Raw genomic sequence first — 18,103 nt, forward strand, 5'->3', positions numbered from 1 at the left:
GTTTTGTTTACTAAATTACAAGTTTTTCTCTTATTTCATTCTTTCCAAGTGGATAAATTTCTCCCTCTTCTTTTTTCATAAAAATTATTTTGAGAGATATCTTTTAATAAAGAATGTGATTTTTATTACCTTAAAGTCTCTTACATGAACATCTATTGAATATCAAAATCACATTTTTAAAAAAAAAATAGAAACAAATGAATTTAAAATAACTTTTACTATTTTTATTAAGTTATATAAATTTTTTTAAAAAAAACATGTATGAGTGGACTTGATCGGAGTTTCATCACATGTGAGATTGAGGACTAAGACTTTTACTAGACAATTTTTTTCTTTCCATCACATGTGTTTCTTTTCTACCCCATTTTTTCATTTTTGTCTTTGTATAAAATTTTTGGAATGCATTTTTGGAATTTTTTTAGTTCAATTTCGCAAAAAATTCGGTAAACACATTTTGAAAAAAAATTTCAAGGCAAAAATAAATCGAAAAACGCATTCCAAAATCAAGGGCAAAAATGAAAAACCGGGGGTGGAAAAATTTCTTACGGGTCTTGAGAGATTGTATTATAGTTTCTATTGTTTGGATGTACCTAAAAAAGAGGAGAGTTTTTTTTTCGCGCTCCCTTTTCTCGCGTGTCTCTTGAAATGATCAAAATATTATTGTGCTATTTAAGTAGCGGTCTGATTTCGGTATTTAAGTAATGGACAATGTATTTTTTTCTTTTAAATTTCTTATTTTTTATAACGTCAATTATTTAAATAGCAGAAGAATAAAATTGAAAACTAGCTAGACATGCGTGAAGCATGGGGAGCGAAGCTCAAAAGAAATTCTCAAAAAAGACCTCATTTTGTGGGCTTAGGAGTTAGGGCCATACATCTACCAAAATAAATCAAACAAAAAGAGGGTGGTGCAGGAAGCATTTCCCCAAATGTGATAACAATCTAGCCCCACATAAAATACGAGGGCCCAGTTTTTCAGCACATAGTTTCAATTTTCTATAATAAACAAAGGTATCCTAAATGGTGTCTCCGAGAAACTTAGTATGTGTTTGGTTTTGCGGTGGACAAAATTGATTTTGACAGAATTGAGTTTGACATAATTGATTTTAATATAATTGAGTTTGATATAATTGATTTATGTTTGGATATATTCATACAAAAGTGAGTTGAACAAAGAATTTGAGTGTAAAAATCAATTCTAGAATGAGAAGCTACAATTTCTAGCTTCAAGTAGAATCCATTCTGGAGGCAGAATCAATTCTACTTTTGAGGAACCAAACAAGTCAGAATCCATTCTACATGTCAAGAATCAATTCTGTCTACTCCAGAATTGAAACCAAACATACACTTATTAGTTAACCATGCCAAAAAAACGAAAATAAAAGATAAAATTAATACAGTAATAGAAAAACAAATTTTTATACTTTTCGGGATAAAAATATTAGAATGCTTAAAAAGTACTTGAGCGACTATTCAGCTTATGCATATTTGTGCAATTTATTAAATGAATATTTATTGACTGAATTAATTTAAAATAATAATAAAGCCAAATTTTTTTTAATATATATATATATATATATATATATATATATATATATATTTTTTTTTTTTTCTTTTTTTTTTTTTTTTTTTGGTCAGGTAGCCTAGTGGCTTGAAATTCCACCTTTAAAGATGGATAAGTGGAGTGTCCAGGGTTCGAACCCTGGCTCCTGCATATAAAATGCTGATGTCCCAACCAATTGAGCTAAGCTCATGGGGACATTTTTTTTTTTTTTTTTTTTTTTTTTTTTTTTTTTCTTTTATTTATACTTTTATTGGATCGAACGTAGTGTAGTAGTGTTAAAAAATTGCAAAGGTTTTGTTTTGTTGAGAGAAAGTGTCGAGAGATAATAGAGTGAGTCTCGATTCTTCAAGGTTAAGTCCTCCTTTTGTTTCTCTCTCTATTTTCTCTCTCGGAGATCCACCGTCACCACCACCATGTTCTTCCGATTCTCTCTCCTCCTCCTTCTTCTCCTTTCACCGGCGTTCGCCTCCGAGTCAGATCACAAGGTCAGTCAGATTTCACAATTCTACTCCTCGATCTGCTTTTATTTTGAATTAGATCCACCTTTCAATTTTCTCAGCTTCGTCTTTTTGTTTTCGTTTTTGTGTTATGTTACATGCTTGGATTTTTGGCGTCAGATCTTAACTGTTTCCTCACTCTATTTCATCATGCACGCCATTGTTTGTTTATTTCATGTGATTTTTTTTTTATGATTGCTATTATCATGTGACATTTATAGATAGTTATTTCAATTTCAAGTTTTTTTTTTTTGTTCATTATGCAGTATTTGATATGTTTGGAATTCAGTAAACATGAAAATTCACTTGTGTGTGAGTGTGAAAATTCACCTGTTATTTTAGTGTTGTAATGTTGTATGCATAAATTGTTTTTATATACATGAATGAAGAATCAACCTAAAGATTAGTGTTCTGGGAGGCATTGACTGACATTGAACATAAAAGGAAATTCATTGCTGTTTGATTGCTTTATTTAGTCTTTTAGCTTATATCCACATACAAGCTTGGTTGAAAATTGCAATTTTGGTGGGTTTTAGAGTTCTTAACTTAGTTTTTTGTCATGTCTATTAGCTATATTTTTATCATTCCGAATGTTGAAATGGTGCACATATGACATACCTGTCCAATGGGAAAGATTGTTTAGAAAATAAGCTAGTGCACAGGGGTTTCTGTCTTTGAGCCATAGTCTTCCCTTTCGCAGGAATTTATCAATATTTGGTCGCACATCAGCTGGAGGGTGCTTTTGCTTTGTGTTATGTATGAACATTTTGTTAATCTCATATGATGACATAAAAATATTTCCTTGTACACAGTACACTTACATGAATGGTCTCAATTAATATCTGGAATGTACTACCAAATGTCTTTAAGCAATTCTAATTGTGATTTTTACACCCCTCTCCTTTTCTTGAGCTTATTATAATGATTAAAATATGTACAGTTTTATACGTAGCTTTGAATGAACAATAATCATTAAGCATGTGGTTTGTTTTGTTGCAGTATCAACCAGAGGACCCAGTTACCCTCTGGGTGAACAAAGTAGGTCCTTATAATAATCCACAAGAAACATACAACTATTACAGCCTCCCATTTTGCCGTCCACCGGGTAATGCTGCACACAAATGGGGTGGTCTAGGTGAGGTCCTGGGGGGCAATGAACTTATTGATAGCCAAATTGAGATAAAGTTCCTAGGTATGCAGGCTCCTTTTGTCCTATTTATTTCCTATAAGACCTATCAGTAAACAAACTGGCTTTAATAGTTTTTTCCTTTTCTTGTAGGGAATGTGGAAAAGACCACTTTTTGCCGTTTGAATCTTGATGATGCAAAGGTTAAACATTTCAAGGATGCAATAGAAAATAATTACTGGTTTGAATTCTTCATGGGTATGTTATGTGTTGCTTCTTTCCTTTACTTATCACTCAGAGAATCTGTAAAACGAGTGTACTTATGGATAATCAAGAATATTTAGAAGTTGGTGCTTTTGCTACATTATATTCTAATATTCTCTTTGGCTACCTTTCTAATCTCTTTTGTGATCCCATTTCACGTGTTGTTAACATTTCCTCGGATCTCCCCAATATTCTCTTTTGTAAAAAATCTTTCTTTGAAGGAGCCTTTATCCTAGGATTGTTAACTTGATTATTTCTATTATTTTTCCTCTCAAACCTCGCATCCATTACCAATATTCTGCTGGGTGGTTAGACTCTCTCGGCATGACTTTGCAATTTATGCAAAGTTGAAAATTTTTCTTTCCGATTCCCTTGTTAGAAAGATATCAATTTGATAGAAAGCCACACGTTCCCATCCCACACATATGTTATAAGAAGCTCAGGCCATTGTACCAAGTCTTCCCTTCAAAACTATGAAGATTGTTTGTTTAATGTTATATACTAAGCAAATTTCAGCCTTAGGGGTTGTTGGAGAATTGAAATTTTGTTGTCTTGATAAGTATAACAATGTGAATGAGAATTCGTTCCTGGTGTTGTTTCTTATTGTTTGTCTTCATTTTAATGTATTTATTTTAAAAAAATGCTGAATAACTTACTCTTGCCTTTGTTTCTTTCCTTGGTTGTTATATTTGCTGGTCTTCAATGCGCTAAACACAAGTTCAGATGATCTTCCGTTATGGGGTATGCCTACAACTGCCTCTTTCCTTGGTTGATATGATTTTGTGTTTCATTTTTCATAATTATCAAAGGGTCTTTTATTCATGTTTAAGGGTATGTTGGGGAGCTGCATCCTGATAAGAACAGTGATAATGGCAAGCATGTTCTTTACACACACAAGAACATCATTGTTAAGTACAATAAAGATCAAGTGAGAAAACTATTTGGATTTTTGCTATTTTGCTGGCTGTTTTGGGGTTCATGAAGTGCCATATTTAGGTGTATTTATTTTGCAGATCATTCATGTGAATCTCACTCATGATGACCCAAAACCTTTGGAAGTAGGGAGATCTTTGGACATGACATATTCTGTCAAATGGATTGCCACTAATGTCACTTTTAGACACCGGTTTGATGTATATCTTGATTATCCATTCTTTGAGCATCAGGTGAAAAATAAATTCCGCATGTTGTATTTTAGGTTGAAGTGGTGTTTATTATCGCCATTGGTTACATGCTATGTTCTCATTCTTGTGGGTGTGCCACTGATAAAACTTTGCTTCTCCGGATTTTTGTAGATTCATTGGTTCTCCATTTTTAACTCTTTTATGATGGTCATATTCCTAACTGGATTGGTGTCTATGATATTGATGCGAACATTGAGAAATGACTATGCAAAGTATGCTCGGGAAGATGATGATTTGGAAACTCTGGTAAGGCTTTGTTAACTTTTGTGCGTGTTTATATTATTTTTAAAGGTAATTCCATTGTGGCTCTGATGGTCAATTCTTGGTCGACACTGAAATTTTTAGGAAAGAGATGTCAGTGAAGAATCAGGCTGGAAACTTGTGCATGGTGATGTTTTTCGGCCTCCTCGTAGTTTGGCTCTTATTTCGGCTGTAGTGGGCACAGGTGCTCAGCTTGCACTGTTGATTCTTCTTGTCATCTTGTTGGCTATTGTTGGGATGTTGTATGTTGGGTAAGTACTTTACCTTAAACTAGCTATAATCTTACTCCGAATGATTTTATCAACGATTGTGCACAAAGTGAACTTGAAGTTAGGTGCATGTGTTATCTTCTGCTTGTAGTTGCATGTCTTGACTATCATCAAGTGATCCATTGCTATATTTCCCTGTTGAATGTATTTTGTTTCGTTCATTTCTTCTTCCTTCTTTATTAAGCAAATTTCCTTTAATTTGCAGTCGAGGAGCCATTGTCACAACATTCATTGTATGTTATGCTCTCACATCGGTCATTTCTGGTTACGTAAGTGGGGGAATGTACTCACGTAATGGGGGTAAGACTTTGCATTGACCTCTGCTGTATGCTCTCTTTGAGTTTGTTTGGGTGGCTCGCTCTCTTTTATGATGACTATAACTATGCTATCTTTTTTAGGTAAAAGTTGGATTAAATCCATGATCCTTACAGCATCACTGTTCCCATTCATGTGCTTTGGAATTGGATTTATCTTAAACACTGTTGCTATATTCTATGGATCTCTAGCAGCAATCCCCTTCGGTACAATGGTGGTTGTCTTTGTTATTTGGGCTTTCATCTCTTTCCCTCTTGCACTTCTTGGCACAGTTGTTGGAAGAAACTGGAGTGGTGCTCCAAATAATCCCTGTCGCGTTAAGACCATTCCCCGTCCCATTCCTGAGAAGAAGTGGTACCTCACACCCTCTGTAGTTTCTCTGATGGGAGGATTGCTTCCCTTTGGCAGCATATTCATTGAGATGTATTTTGTATTTACCTCCTTCTGGAATTACAAGGTGAATTACAATGCCGTGACTTATTTGAGCAGAAAGTTTTTTTTTTTTTTTTTTTTTTTTTTTTTTTTTTTTTAATTTTGTCTTGTGAAGATTTATTTGCACTATATCAGAGCAGAGCCAATAATTATTTCTCATGGAAATATTTCTATACAATGGCTCTTAAGTAGTAACTCTCATATTTCTATGAAAGCTGAATAAACACATGCACTGGCATCTTACATGTTTTTCCCATTCTTTTTCCTCCCACTCTGTGGTCAACAGGTGTACTATGTCTATGGCTTCATGCTCCTGGTTTTTCTGATTCTCATCGTTGTTACTGTATGCGTGACAATTGTGGGGACATACTTTTTGTTAAATGCTGAGAACTACAACTGGCAATGGACATCTTTTCTTTCAGCTGCCTCAACAGGTGTTTATGTATATCTGTACTCAATATACTACTACTATGTGAAGACAAAGATGTCAGGCTTCTTCCAAACTAGCTTCTATTTTGGATACACTATGATGTTTTGTCTTGGACTGGGAATTCTCTGTGGTAAGTCTTTGGTTTAATTTTACTCTTCCTTGGGATCATGTATTCACCCTGTAGAAGGGAAATAAGATACTTAATCATTTGCTGAATACCTTGTAATAAATGTTTATGTTTTCAAATGTGCAGGAGCTGTGGGTCATCTTGGTTCGAATTTGTTTGTGAGGAGAATCTACCGGAATATCAAGTGTGACTAAGGCTTCTATGTGTGTCGAGACCAGAGCAGTTCCATATGTTTATTGTTGGAGAAATGAATTCTTGAAGGAAGTCTCTGGTCATGTGATGACCAAGCAATGTTTATAGGTAGTATGACAGGGTTTTGAGGATGAGAATGTATTCTTTCTCTATATTTGGGAAGCCCTGAGATTTTTTCCCCTGGCAGTAATTGAAAGCCTTTGATTTAGAATGCAGGGATTGAACTTTATAATTCATAATTCAGATAGTAGCTAGCAAAATATTAGACTCTTGGTTTATTTTTAAATCTTTTTATTACAAATAGGTGCCCGATAGACGAACTGATGTCGGATTCCCCTGCACGGTTTATCTAATGTACGTTGAGGGGATGAAGTCTCGGAAATGAATTTTTGTATCAAATCTGTTATGACCACTTCCTACACAATCTTCATGTTTTAATTTTAAATTATTTTTGCCTTCTAATGTTTGAGGATGTGAATATTTTCATAGTCTCCTGTCAGCTTGTAAGAAATGCCCCAATTGAATAGATAAACAATCTGTGTTGCTGCCTGCTCGGCTTCTTATCCTTGCTGCTTAGATAATTTTGGAGGTTTTCGTATAGAATAATATGTATGGGTTATATAAATGCAACACTATTAGGATAAACATTCAATGGACTACACGAAAAGCATCTTCCCACTTCCAAGTGAAGTGTTAAGCAGGGATATTCTCTTATAGTCATGTAAGAATTTGACAAGAATTAAAATTAAACAACTATTTTCACAACTGCCTCAGTGTTTTTGCTTTGTAACTAATTATAATCATAATGAAACAAATTAACTATCCGTTTTAAACATATAGTAGAAGTTTTGTGGGTTAAAACACTTAGATGAGATAATACTAATTAGTGATATATTGAATTTATGTACTTGAGAAATTAGTTACCAGTACCACCTTACTTATTACTATTATACTGTAAAGTGCAAAGTAGTAAGAGTTATACGGTGAAGATATTGCCAACAAGGATGAGCAATAAGGTGTGGTGATAAAAGAGATAGATAGATTGAGGCATAAAGTGATGCCACGTGTAGATAGGGTTGTATGCAGTTCAAATAGCAGCTTGTTGTAACCACACTATTTCCACAAGCTCCCTTATTCATTCCCTATCTCATTATCATCATCATCAACACATCACAAACTCAAACACAAAGCAGTGTTTGCCTTAGAAACCAAAACAGAAAAAACAACAAATAGTAATGGCAACCACACCAGCTTTGTATGGCACTGCAGTCAGCACCTCCTTCATGAGGAGGCAGCCAGTGCCAATGTCAGTAGCAACCACAACCACCACAAAGGCATTTCCAAGTGGTTTTGGTTTAAAAAGTGTTAGTACAAAACGTGGAGACCTTGCAGTTGCTATGGCTACTTACAAAGTGAAACTTATTACACCAGAAGGACCTCAGGAATTTGACTGTCCAGATGATGTTTACATTCTTGACCATGCTGAGGAAGTTGGAATTGAACTTCCTTACTCATGCAGATCTGGTTCTTGTTCTTCTTGTGCTGGTAAAGTTGTTAATGGTAATGTTAATCAGGAAGATGGTTCTTTTCTTGATGATGAACAGATTGAAGGAGGTTGGGTTCTTACTTGTGTTGCTTTCCCTACATCTGATGTTACTATTGAGACTCACAAGGAAGAGGAACTCACTGCTTAATTCTATTGTATAATGTATTCCTCTTATGTTATATGTTTGTTTTGCCTTTAAATTTTGTGTTTTACTTTCTCTACAATGAGTAGTAACTCTATTAATTCCTTCACCTGTTTGTTGTAACATGTGAAGTTAATAATGTTGTTCTGTTTTTATTATTTGTGTTTTTCCTTGTTTTTTTGCTCACTATTCTTCTTTCCCCCTCTTTTCTGGGTTGAATATTATATGAATTTTGATTTTTCTCACGTAGTATTTTTGTGTTTTGAGCATGGATTTTCTTCTGTCTCACCTTGTATTGTAGGTGATGAATGATGATGCATTTCTAATCTATTATGTTCTTAACTTGAATGTTCATAAAACTTGAATGATGATAAAACTAGTAATAGCTGATGATGTTTTATGTGTAGGATTTGATTTCCAAAATGTTGGGGGATCAATTTTCCATGGCTTTAATAATTCAATATATCATTTAAAATTGAGACATATACTATCTAATTGTCTATCGTCAAGTGGTTAACGAGTTTTACTTAATTACCAATGGTTTGGAAGAAATCGCGTTTGAATTTCATCTAGAGAAATCGCTGGTCAACATTACTTATTTTCTGGCTGAGCTCGGAGCATTAGAGTCCCTTTCCCCTAAGAACAAGAGGGTTAAAGATAAAAAAAAAAAGAGGGAAGAAAACAACGAGAAAAATACAGAGAAATATTCCAAATTTTGGTGCTAAATTTATTACTTCTAATAGTGATATATATATAATGTACATCTATGCTTCATAGCGATTAAGAATGATTTGCACATCTAAACTATACTCTAGAATTTCAACTTGTTATGCAGTAGGACTTAAGATATAAAACAAAATATTGATCATGTTTTGTGAAACAAATCAAGAAGAGTCTCAACTTTAGCTTCCTCTCCGTTGTCAACATTATTGTAATGTGAATTAATATGTACGGATTCTGACAAATCGGTTGAATCATCGAGGTTGTTTGAAGTCAGAAAATTCATCTGGTCTACTGAAGTTACTGTCATCTGATTCAAAGACTCTAAGTCTAAGGAAGTTGTTCGAGTTAGAGTGCCAGATACCACTGTTATCTCATCCCTCTCATTGATTGTTGATCCCAGGGAACATATTGATCTAGCGGTATGTGAATGCAGAGAATGATCATGCTTAGACTTCTGTTTTACTCTCTTACACCAACTGTGTAAGGAATCTCTAACACTCTCTGTCACTAGAGCCTTCTTACATCGCGATCCCATCTGCAGTAAACAATGATGAATATGATAATCAAATAAATTTACTTAGGTCACATTGTTGTTGGAACAATGTTACAAAATATGAGAGTAAGGATTTCTTAGAAAGTTTAAGCTAACCTGTGAAACTATCACATTAAGGGGCACTGTCATATAGCTACACCAGAACTGAACAAAAACTCTGCAAAACAAGTTTAGAAATGAGAAAGTGTAAGAGAATCCGAAAATTTAAGTATTGTAGAATCTCAAAAATTAGTCGATAATGTAGAACAAAGAATTCGTGAGAGAGATGAAACCTACCCACATGTCAGCCGAATGATGATCATGTAATGGTGTCTCATGAAGCATGATTGTTCTTTAAATCCCCACTACACAATAGACATGCAATTTTGTTTTAACAAAGATTGCACTTAGTATATTAGTTCATGTAATGGAATAGATATAGGCATATAGATACATTCTTGAAAAATCTAAATCTTACCAATGTCCAAATAAATGAAGCCATTTCAAAGGCATTCTGCATGAATAATAGAGAAAATAAGAACAAAAAACAACGATGAAGAATGAAACAATTACAAATGCATTCAAGATTTTACCTGAAATATCACAAATTGTATTAGCCATAACAATATCTCTGGTTTGTTGAACCAAAACAAACCATCGCGTGGCTTTACTTGTGTTCTGGCAGATGGACCCTGCTGCTCCCAGATTTCAAGTGCTAAAGTGGCTACAACATGTTGAAGTTTTGTACCTATTAACATCACAAGCTTTTACGCATAGCGAAATCAGAAGTTATCCAAAATAATAATTTTCAATGGACTAATTCATTTTGATTTGTTGAAAAATGAAAACAGATTATTTTACATACAATTGCAGGTATAAAGGAGAGCCAGAAGTATATATTTAGACCTGCAAATTTAGAAATTCAATTATTAGACAAAATCAACAAAGACACTTCATTCAGTCTACACATGCTCTATTATGATTTATGAAAAGGAAAGTTACCATGGATGTTCACAAAGATACAGACTATGGTATAAACCCAAAGCGGCCAGCTGGAAAATTGAAACAGGTAATTTTCAGCTCTAAACCATGCTTTTCATGAAAAAATATGCATGGATTGATAAATCTTAATAAGCATAAATTCAATTTCAAAGGGATTCATACCTTATTCCTAGAATGGCATGAAATTCATCTTCCATGCTTCGAACCATATATTTATGAAAATCATATGACAACGGCAATCTATGTTCCTGCAAATTTACAAAAGTAGGGAGCTTATAAGATCAGTGGTATAGAATATTATATATTAGTGAGGAAGAATCTCCTGTCTACAAGTAAACACTTACAGTGATGAAACCAAGACGAAGCGCAAGGTAATCTGATTTTTGTATGGAACTCCTAAACTGACGCAGAAAACATAGCTGCAATGTCAGATCACAAATTGTCATCATCCTGAATATGCATATGGCTCGTGTACTAAGCGAATTTAGAAGTATAAAGAATATTTTCATTATCTTGTCATACTTTTGAGATTGATATTTTTCAAATTGAAAGGTGCAATGATGGTTAGTTCAATTGCTAGATAAACAATAAGTAAAGATGCATAATTAATTAACGTCGACGATATATCACCATCCAAATTAGTATTGAATTCCTGCTCCATGGATGAGAAGTGTGATGGAAAACAAAGGTCGTTTGCCGCCTCATCACCTTGTTTATCTTTCCTGTAGAATAAAATTAGTTAAAGTATATGCAATATTACTGTGATGCGAGTATGATGCAAAAATTATTACATTAAAAACAGGCGGTAGAAACAAAGTTCAGACAATTTTCTCTTTTGTCATTTCTTTCTGCGTTAATAAAGTTCATACAATACAAAGGTTGGTCGACAAAGCGTGCGTCATTCTATTTATGTCATTTACCTTGCAAATTTCCGTCGATAGCAGCCATGGTAGCCTGATTTTCCCATCTGCACCAACTATATATCTACAAACACACACAACAAATAAAAACTAAACCACTCCTTACTTAGCATATGGTAGGTAATGTGAATTACTTTGCTAGTAAATATCAAATAAAGGCACTACTCATATCATATACTGTAGTTATTAGTACTTGCAAGAACCTTGACACATTTTAGGTATAACAATTGTGGATTACTTTATAGTATACATAGTCCTATAATAAGCTGGAAACTTCGACGGCTGACCTTGCTCATTGCTAAACCAACAGCGAGAAAACTATACAGAACATGAGTGATCCCAAGAACAAATAAAAACCGGTGCAACTGCTCAAGACCCTCATATGAAACAAATGGTTCATGGCCCTGCATTTATCAATTAGCATATCATAAGGATAATTAGTAGTATTGCAAAGAAAAAGCAGAATTGATCTCAGTTTGTTCAACACAAGTTAAAAATTGAAGCATTTTATATTACCTCTCCACATTGATGGAGTGCACCAGTAATTAGCCCTTTTGGAATATTAGTTTCATCAGAGAAAGAGGAAGAGTTTTTAATTATGACATTCTCAATCATGGGAAGGTCTTCTTCGGCACAAGTATAAAATCGACTGCTGAATACCGATGAGCTTATACAAATCTCAGAGATCCACCTCGCGCTTTGTGCCAACAACAAAGAGATAAGCCCAAGCAGCATCAACTCTAACAAGAAGGATCAATCCGAGTTAATTAAATACATAATAAACAAACAGTAAAAACGTCAAAGATTCTGAAAGGAAACTAAAATATTAGCATATTATTGAACATTCACACTGAAAAAGCCTTCTCCGTTACTCCTATCGATATGATATCAATATTAGATCAAAATTTTGCCACAGGAACTCTCAAATACATAGACATCGCTAACATTTCAGCGGTCTTTTTCCTCATTCTCCAATCTTCACTCAGTTGTTGAAAATTAATTAGCAACTAAATCACATAATGCATAGTGGAATGACAATCACGGCGTTGTCCTTAATTCTGGTTTTTGCGCTAGGTAGGAACGAACAACATGTATAATTTACCTTCTTTCATTTTCTCCAGCGAAGCAAAAAGTGCCTTCCTTCTCGTCTTCTTCAACCACTGCACAGCCAAGAAAAATATGTTTCATGTCTTCTTCATGAGACTTAATCAAGAAACTGGTTATTTTTATTGTACAAAGTTACATTCCACAGTTAAATTTTACAGTTGAAGCCAGTTTAAAACTTATATTATAGGAGATAGCTTCTGAAAATAACTAGCCAACATACATAGAAGCTAAAAAATAAACAATTAATAAATAATATCAAACAGTAACCTGAGATCTGAACAGCATGTAATAAATTTGCCAGCAGAATAATAGAGAGCATAGGAACATGTCATTACTTTTAGTAGTTCATTATTGCTTCTTGAGCTGTTTATGTCACTTCTACATTATATTCCTAAGATACTAAATAAAAAGCAATTTTTCAACACTTATCTATTCAATCAAGCCAAGTAGGAACATCTAAACCTTTGAATGTGTTTGTTATTATTACCTTACCAAGGCGGTAGATAGAACGCTCAACCAAGAAACAGACAAAGACCATGACAGTAACAACAGATGCAACTGAATATGTAGGTGTCTCAGCAAGAGAACGACCTTGCTCCATAACATGTTCCATTATTTCTTCTTACATCAAGAAACCATTCATGGAAAACAAAAAAGAAGAACTCTCTTGAATCCACAGAAATGAGGAGCAGATGGGATCCAAAGGAAGGAAAAGAGAAGTATCTTAGCAGCTTTGAGAGAGTGTTTTTTGTTTTATTTGATTAGTTTAGTTGAAAGGTGCATGTGGAGAGAGTATATTATAATATTGCAGTTGCAGGTATAGATCCTAATCACTTTTGATTTCATCATATAATAAATTTCTTAGAATCGAGAGTTAAGTCTAACTCAACTCTACAAAACTAGCTTATATGGTGAGTATTGTTTCTACTTTATAAGCGTATACTCAGGCCATCTCGCAAGCGATATTGGGTTTGGGGCGCGGATATAAATGGTGGATGGTCTGATCAGAAATCTGATTGCAGAAATCTGATTGCAGGCGGCCCAACAGATCGTAGAGAGGCTATGATATCATCTAAGAAATTATTAATTAAACACTTTGTTTATTGTTTGTCAAAGTTAAAGACTAGCTTACGTGCAGTGTATTGGTGCTGTCTATGACACACACACACAATCTCCAAACCATGCACATGGAGAGTTTCTCATTCTCCAAGGTTGCTGTTACTAACAACCTTTAGATGGTAAGTTTCAAGGGACCAAAAGGGTCCCTCTAAAGAAAACCGGTATATGGCATTATGAATAATTAATTCTTTTATATATATAGCAAACTGTGAAAAAGTAGTTTGTTCTGTGACAAAGACAACAAAAGGAAATGGAAAAGGAAGTTGAATATTAATCATGGAAATATTAATTCTTGTTCACCAATAAAAGACATAGATTGTATTGCTTTCTTCTTGTTTCTTCTGGTTTGTTTTTTATTTTATGTATTTTTATAAATAAAAGTTTAATGAATATTGAGTCTCAAGAGTCGAGACTCGCCAGAATCAAAAAATATTTTTTTGGTTTATAATGAGTTGGGGATCAAACCCATAACCTATAGCATACTACCTAAATTCCTCACCACTAGACATAATCCGGTGGCTTAAAAACATTAAAGAATAGTAGTATCTTAGTACTCCTTTGTTAAGGAAGTAATATAATAATCTTGACTTAAAAAGTAGTGTATTCAACATTTTTAAAGCTTAAAACAATTGTTAGCATGACTCTTAAATATAAACAAACAAAACTTTCAAGTTTTATGGTCTGAAGCATTAGCATATCTAAATTTTTTTTTGACAGTAAAAGGCTTATCTCATTTTATTCATAATAATATCGTAAATACATGTAGGAATATCGATAAAATTATGGAAACTAGCTAACGATGTAGCCGCCCCGGCAAGCCTATGAGCAACTTCATTTGCTTATCTCCGGATGAACTTAACATGAGAGTTCACAAGAGTAGAAGTTAAAATAGTTCTACAGTCACCTAAGATAGCTCCAAGATCAGAAAAATAGGTTCTTTTGCTATAAAGACTATCTACTACCCTTTTGCAATCCATCTCAAAGTCTATGTCGTGTAATTGTAGGTCCACCGCCCATTTTAAAGCCTGTAACAAACCAATGGCTTCTCCATGCTCCACATCAAGAATAGGTTCTACCCATTGTGTTCTGGCAGCCACAAACCTTCCATAGTCATCCCTTATACACATACCAATACCCACTTTGTTATGAGTAAGGGAAAAAGAAGCGTCTACATTGCACTTGTACCTTCCATGACTTGGCTTGACCCAAATCATCTTCTGCGGGACTGTCTGAACAGTGTTGGTTAGAGAGCGGATCTGTTGTGCATCGCGCCAGCTTGTTATTAAATGTCTAGCTCGTTCTACCACAGTTTGGTCGGAGTCGGTGATATTATCCCATACTTGATTATTTCTGCGCTTCCATATACTCCACACCATCACACTAAAGAATTCTTGCTGATCTTTGTCTAGCCTGTGCAAAACTGAGAACAGATTATCATCAATATTATTATTAGTATTCAGACCTGCATTTACATGATTCCATAGCCCTGCTCGCTGCCAGCAACGCCTACTTGTCATACACATAAACAGCACATGCAAGATGTCTTCTTCTGCGTCGTTACAAATAGCACATTGCACCGGACATTGTACACTGCGGCTATTTAGTCTCTTGCGCGTTGGTAATACGTTCCGACCTATACGCCAAAGAAGGTTCTTCACTTTTGGTGGAATTTTCGCGCGCCAAATCTGATTCCAATGGCCAGCAACGCCGTATCTGTCGTGACTGCCTCTAATGTTAACACAATATTTGTAAGCGCTGCGTACGGAGTAATTGCCATCTTGTTCCAGCTTCCACACTAATTTGTCGTCACACACTGAAGCAAAGAGAGGGGTCTGCATAATTTTCCTGACAATACTACTATCAAATATGTCACATATTTTGGCAAAGTCCCATGATTTTGAGTATGGCAACATGAGATCTTTTACTGTTGTAATATCACCAACATGCTGCATATCAGAAGGTATGGGAATTGACATGCCTTCCTTGAGCCAATTTTGCTCCCAAATACTTATGTTCTCTCCGGTACCAATGCTCCACTTACATCCTCCTTGGACAACTGACTTAGAACTCCATATACTCCTCCAAACATAACTTGGATTATGGCCAATGCTTGAGTCAAAAAAATCACATTTAGGGAAGTATCTAGCTTTGAGAAGTTTAGTGATTAAACTGCTTGGTTTTGTGACTAAATTCCAGGCTTGTTTACCAAGCATGGCAATGTTGAAATTAGCATATCTAAATTAATTTTACTACATTTAGTAATATCATTTATGAAGTACTATTCAACCAATGTAAAAACTTCTTTTATTCATATGAATGAAATAATAATAATAATAATAATAATACTCCTACATACATACATAACATGTCTCATTACAAAGTTTAACATAAAATGAGCCAATTAACAAATAATTGGATCTTTAACCATGATGAATTAGGAATGAGTCAATAAAATCAGCCAATTACTTATCAATTTGACACAATTCAATAATGAGGCATTCTTCCCCAATCCCCACCATAAAAAATCTACACAAGTAGTCAAATGTGCGATTGGCCCAACTTGTTCTTTACTTCTCTTCTCTTTAAAAGGAAAAGAAGGGCCAAACAATATTTAGAAGAAGTACTTATATTTTGTTAATATACACTTTACTTTTAAATTTGGAGATGAGTCCATATCAAACAATATTTAGAAGAAGTATTTATTTTTTTTATATTTTGTTGTCCGTCGATTTTTTATTCATGTGTAATTATTTTATATAACAAAGATTTTACTGTTATCAATATAGAAGGAACTGAAAAGAGAAAAAGAACATGAATTTTGTAGTTAGTATAGCAGTTACTAATATACTAATACATGCTTGCTTGCTTCACTCTTTTCTCTGATGCTAAATTTTACTATCAGTGATGGACTTCTATTTGCAGAGGTTTCAAAATCCTTTACATTACATTACATTACATGCGGATGCAATTGCGGTTGCATACCAGAATTTAAAATAATGAGGCTGTGTTATGGACCGAACCTAAGCCTAACTCGACGGCGAGCACGACCCACTTAGAAGTCAGTCTCGGTCCAATAGCACGCTGTCGCTGACCCAATGCCACGCGTTCCTGCTCAACAGTCACAAAAGTTGGCTTTTCTGTAACGTCCAACATCGGAAGCCAATCATGTCTTTTTAGCCATTATTCCCACAGGCATCAATGTTGAGGCCGCGAGATTCTCCCTCACATTGATGGCCTTGTCTCTGTGCCAGATGATATATAGATCTTTGTCATGCAGAAGTAATAGAATGTAAAGAGAGAGTTTTCATTGAACTTTCAATTCTTTTGATTATTGTTGAATCAGTTAGTTACAGAGGTGGGAACCACTTACATATATAGACTCATTGTGGTTACCTGCTATAGCCAGTTACTACTCAGCAAGGATTGACACGTGTCAGTTACAAACAGCTGGCATAACAGCTGGCATAACTAACTTCTATAGTTTGTTATGACTCTTGCTAAAGCCTAAACTATACAACTGCAAGCTAAACAAAGCTATGCTAGACTCCATCTCTAATACCCCCCCCCCACAAACTCAAGGGGGCTTGAGAGAAGCGACATTGAGTTTGGGCCGAAGAGAAAGAAACTTTGCAGTAGAGAGAGGCTTGGTCAAAACATCAGCCCACTGGTCAGTGCCAGGAATGTGCAGAACAGAGAGTTGCTTGGAAATAACTTTTTCACGAACAAAAAAAAGATCGATCTCCATGTGTTTGGTACGAGAATGCATAATAGGATTGTGAGCTAACATGACCGCTGATTGGTTGTCACAAAGAATGGTGGGAGCAGCAAAGGGAACATGAAGCTCAGTCAATAAAGTTTGAATCCAAAGGAGTTCTGCAGTGGCATGGGCCAAGCTTCGGTACTCTGCTTCGGTGCTTGACCGGGCGACAACAGGCTGCTTCTTAGACCACCAAGACACAAGATTGGGACCGAAATAGATAGCAGCACCTGATGTGCTACGTCTGTCATCTGGGTCTGAAGCCCAGTCAGCATCACAAAAAGCCTTGAGAGATGGGGGCTTGGGAGGCAGGGCATGAGAGAGCAATAAACCATGATCTAAGGTTCCCTTGAGATAGCGAAGGATACGTTTAACGGCAATCCAATGAGTCTCAAGTGGATGGGACATAAACTGGCAGGCCTTATTCACAGAAAACGAGATTTCAGGTCGGGTGATAGTAGCATATTGCAGAGCCCCAACAACAGACCTGTACATAAAGGGATCATCAAGAGGAGAGGAACCCAGCTTAGTAAGCTTACAAGTGGATTGCATTGGGGTTGAAACTGGAGACGAATCAAGCATATGAGTCCTGGT

At 35.1% G+C, this 18,103-nt stretch overlaps 3 protein-coding genes across 4 annotated transcripts; 2 read left to right on the forward strand and 1 right to left on the reverse strand.

Moving 5' to 3' along the window:
- The first annotated feature begins 1,824 nt into the window (after positions 1-1,824).
- On the forward strand, positions 1,825-7,123 carry LOC123910731 (transmembrane 9 superfamily member 1). The gene is made up of 12 exons (XM_045961931.1): positions 1,825-2,049; positions 3,061-3,253; positions 3,341-3,445; positions 4,175-4,192; positions 4,282-4,379; positions 4,465-4,617; positions 4,747-4,881; positions 4,981-5,147; positions 5,371-5,465; positions 5,564-5,937; positions 6,199-6,472; positions 6,596-7,123. Exons 1-12 carry the CDS (start codon positions 1,978-1,980, stop codon positions 6,661-6,663), a joined length of 1,752 nt encoding a protein of 583 aa, XP_045817887.1. The 5' UTR covers positions 1,825-1,977; the 3' UTR covers positions 6,664-7,123.
- A 644-nt stretch (positions 7,124-7,767) lies between these two features.
- Positions 7,768-8,507, forward strand: LOC123910732 (ferredoxin-A-like). The gene has a single exon (XM_045961932.1). It carries the CDS (start codon positions 7,897-7,899, stop codon positions 8,353-8,355), a length of 459 nt encoding a protein of 152 aa, XP_045817888.1. The 5' UTR covers positions 7,768-7,896; the 3' UTR covers positions 8,356-8,507.
- Positions 8,508-9,048: 541 nt separating this feature from the next.
- Positions 9,049-13,880, reverse strand: LOC123910733 (MLO-like protein 4). 2 transcript variants are annotated; one of them, XM_045961934.1, is made up of 15 exons: positions 13,121-13,880; positions 12,629-12,686; positions 12,043-12,266; positions 11,814-11,930; positions 11,527-11,590; positions 11,237-11,328; positions 10,951-11,025; positions 10,769-10,854; positions 10,607-10,656; positions 10,470-10,510; positions 10,198-10,368; positions 10,083-10,118; positions 9,902-9,969; positions 9,722-9,782; positions 9,049-9,607 (listed from the first exon to the last, which is right to left on the reverse strand). In XM_045961934.1, exons 1-15 carry the CDS (start codon positions 13,244-13,246, stop codon positions 9,215-9,217), a joined length of 1,662 nt encoding a protein of 553 aa, XP_045817890.1. In that variant the 5' UTR covers positions 13,247-13,880; the 3' UTR covers positions 9,049-9,214. The 2 variants fall into 2 exon arrangements, with proteins under 2 accessions (XP_045817890.1, XP_045817891.1); XM_045961935.1 differs by lacking the exon at positions 10,083-10,118 and having other exon boundaries at positions 9,095-9,607; positions 13,121-13,429.
- Between the last annotated feature and the right edge of the window lie 4,223 nt (positions 13,881-18,103).

This window comes from Trifolium pratense, linkage group LG2 (genome assembly GCF_020283565.1).
Source record: "Trifolium pratense cultivar HEN17-A07 linkage group LG2, ARS_RC_1.1, whole genome shotgun sequence".
In the NCBI taxonomy this organism is placed as follows: Eukaryota; Viridiplantae; Streptophyta; class Magnoliopsida; order Fabales; family Fabaceae; genus Trifolium; species Trifolium pratense.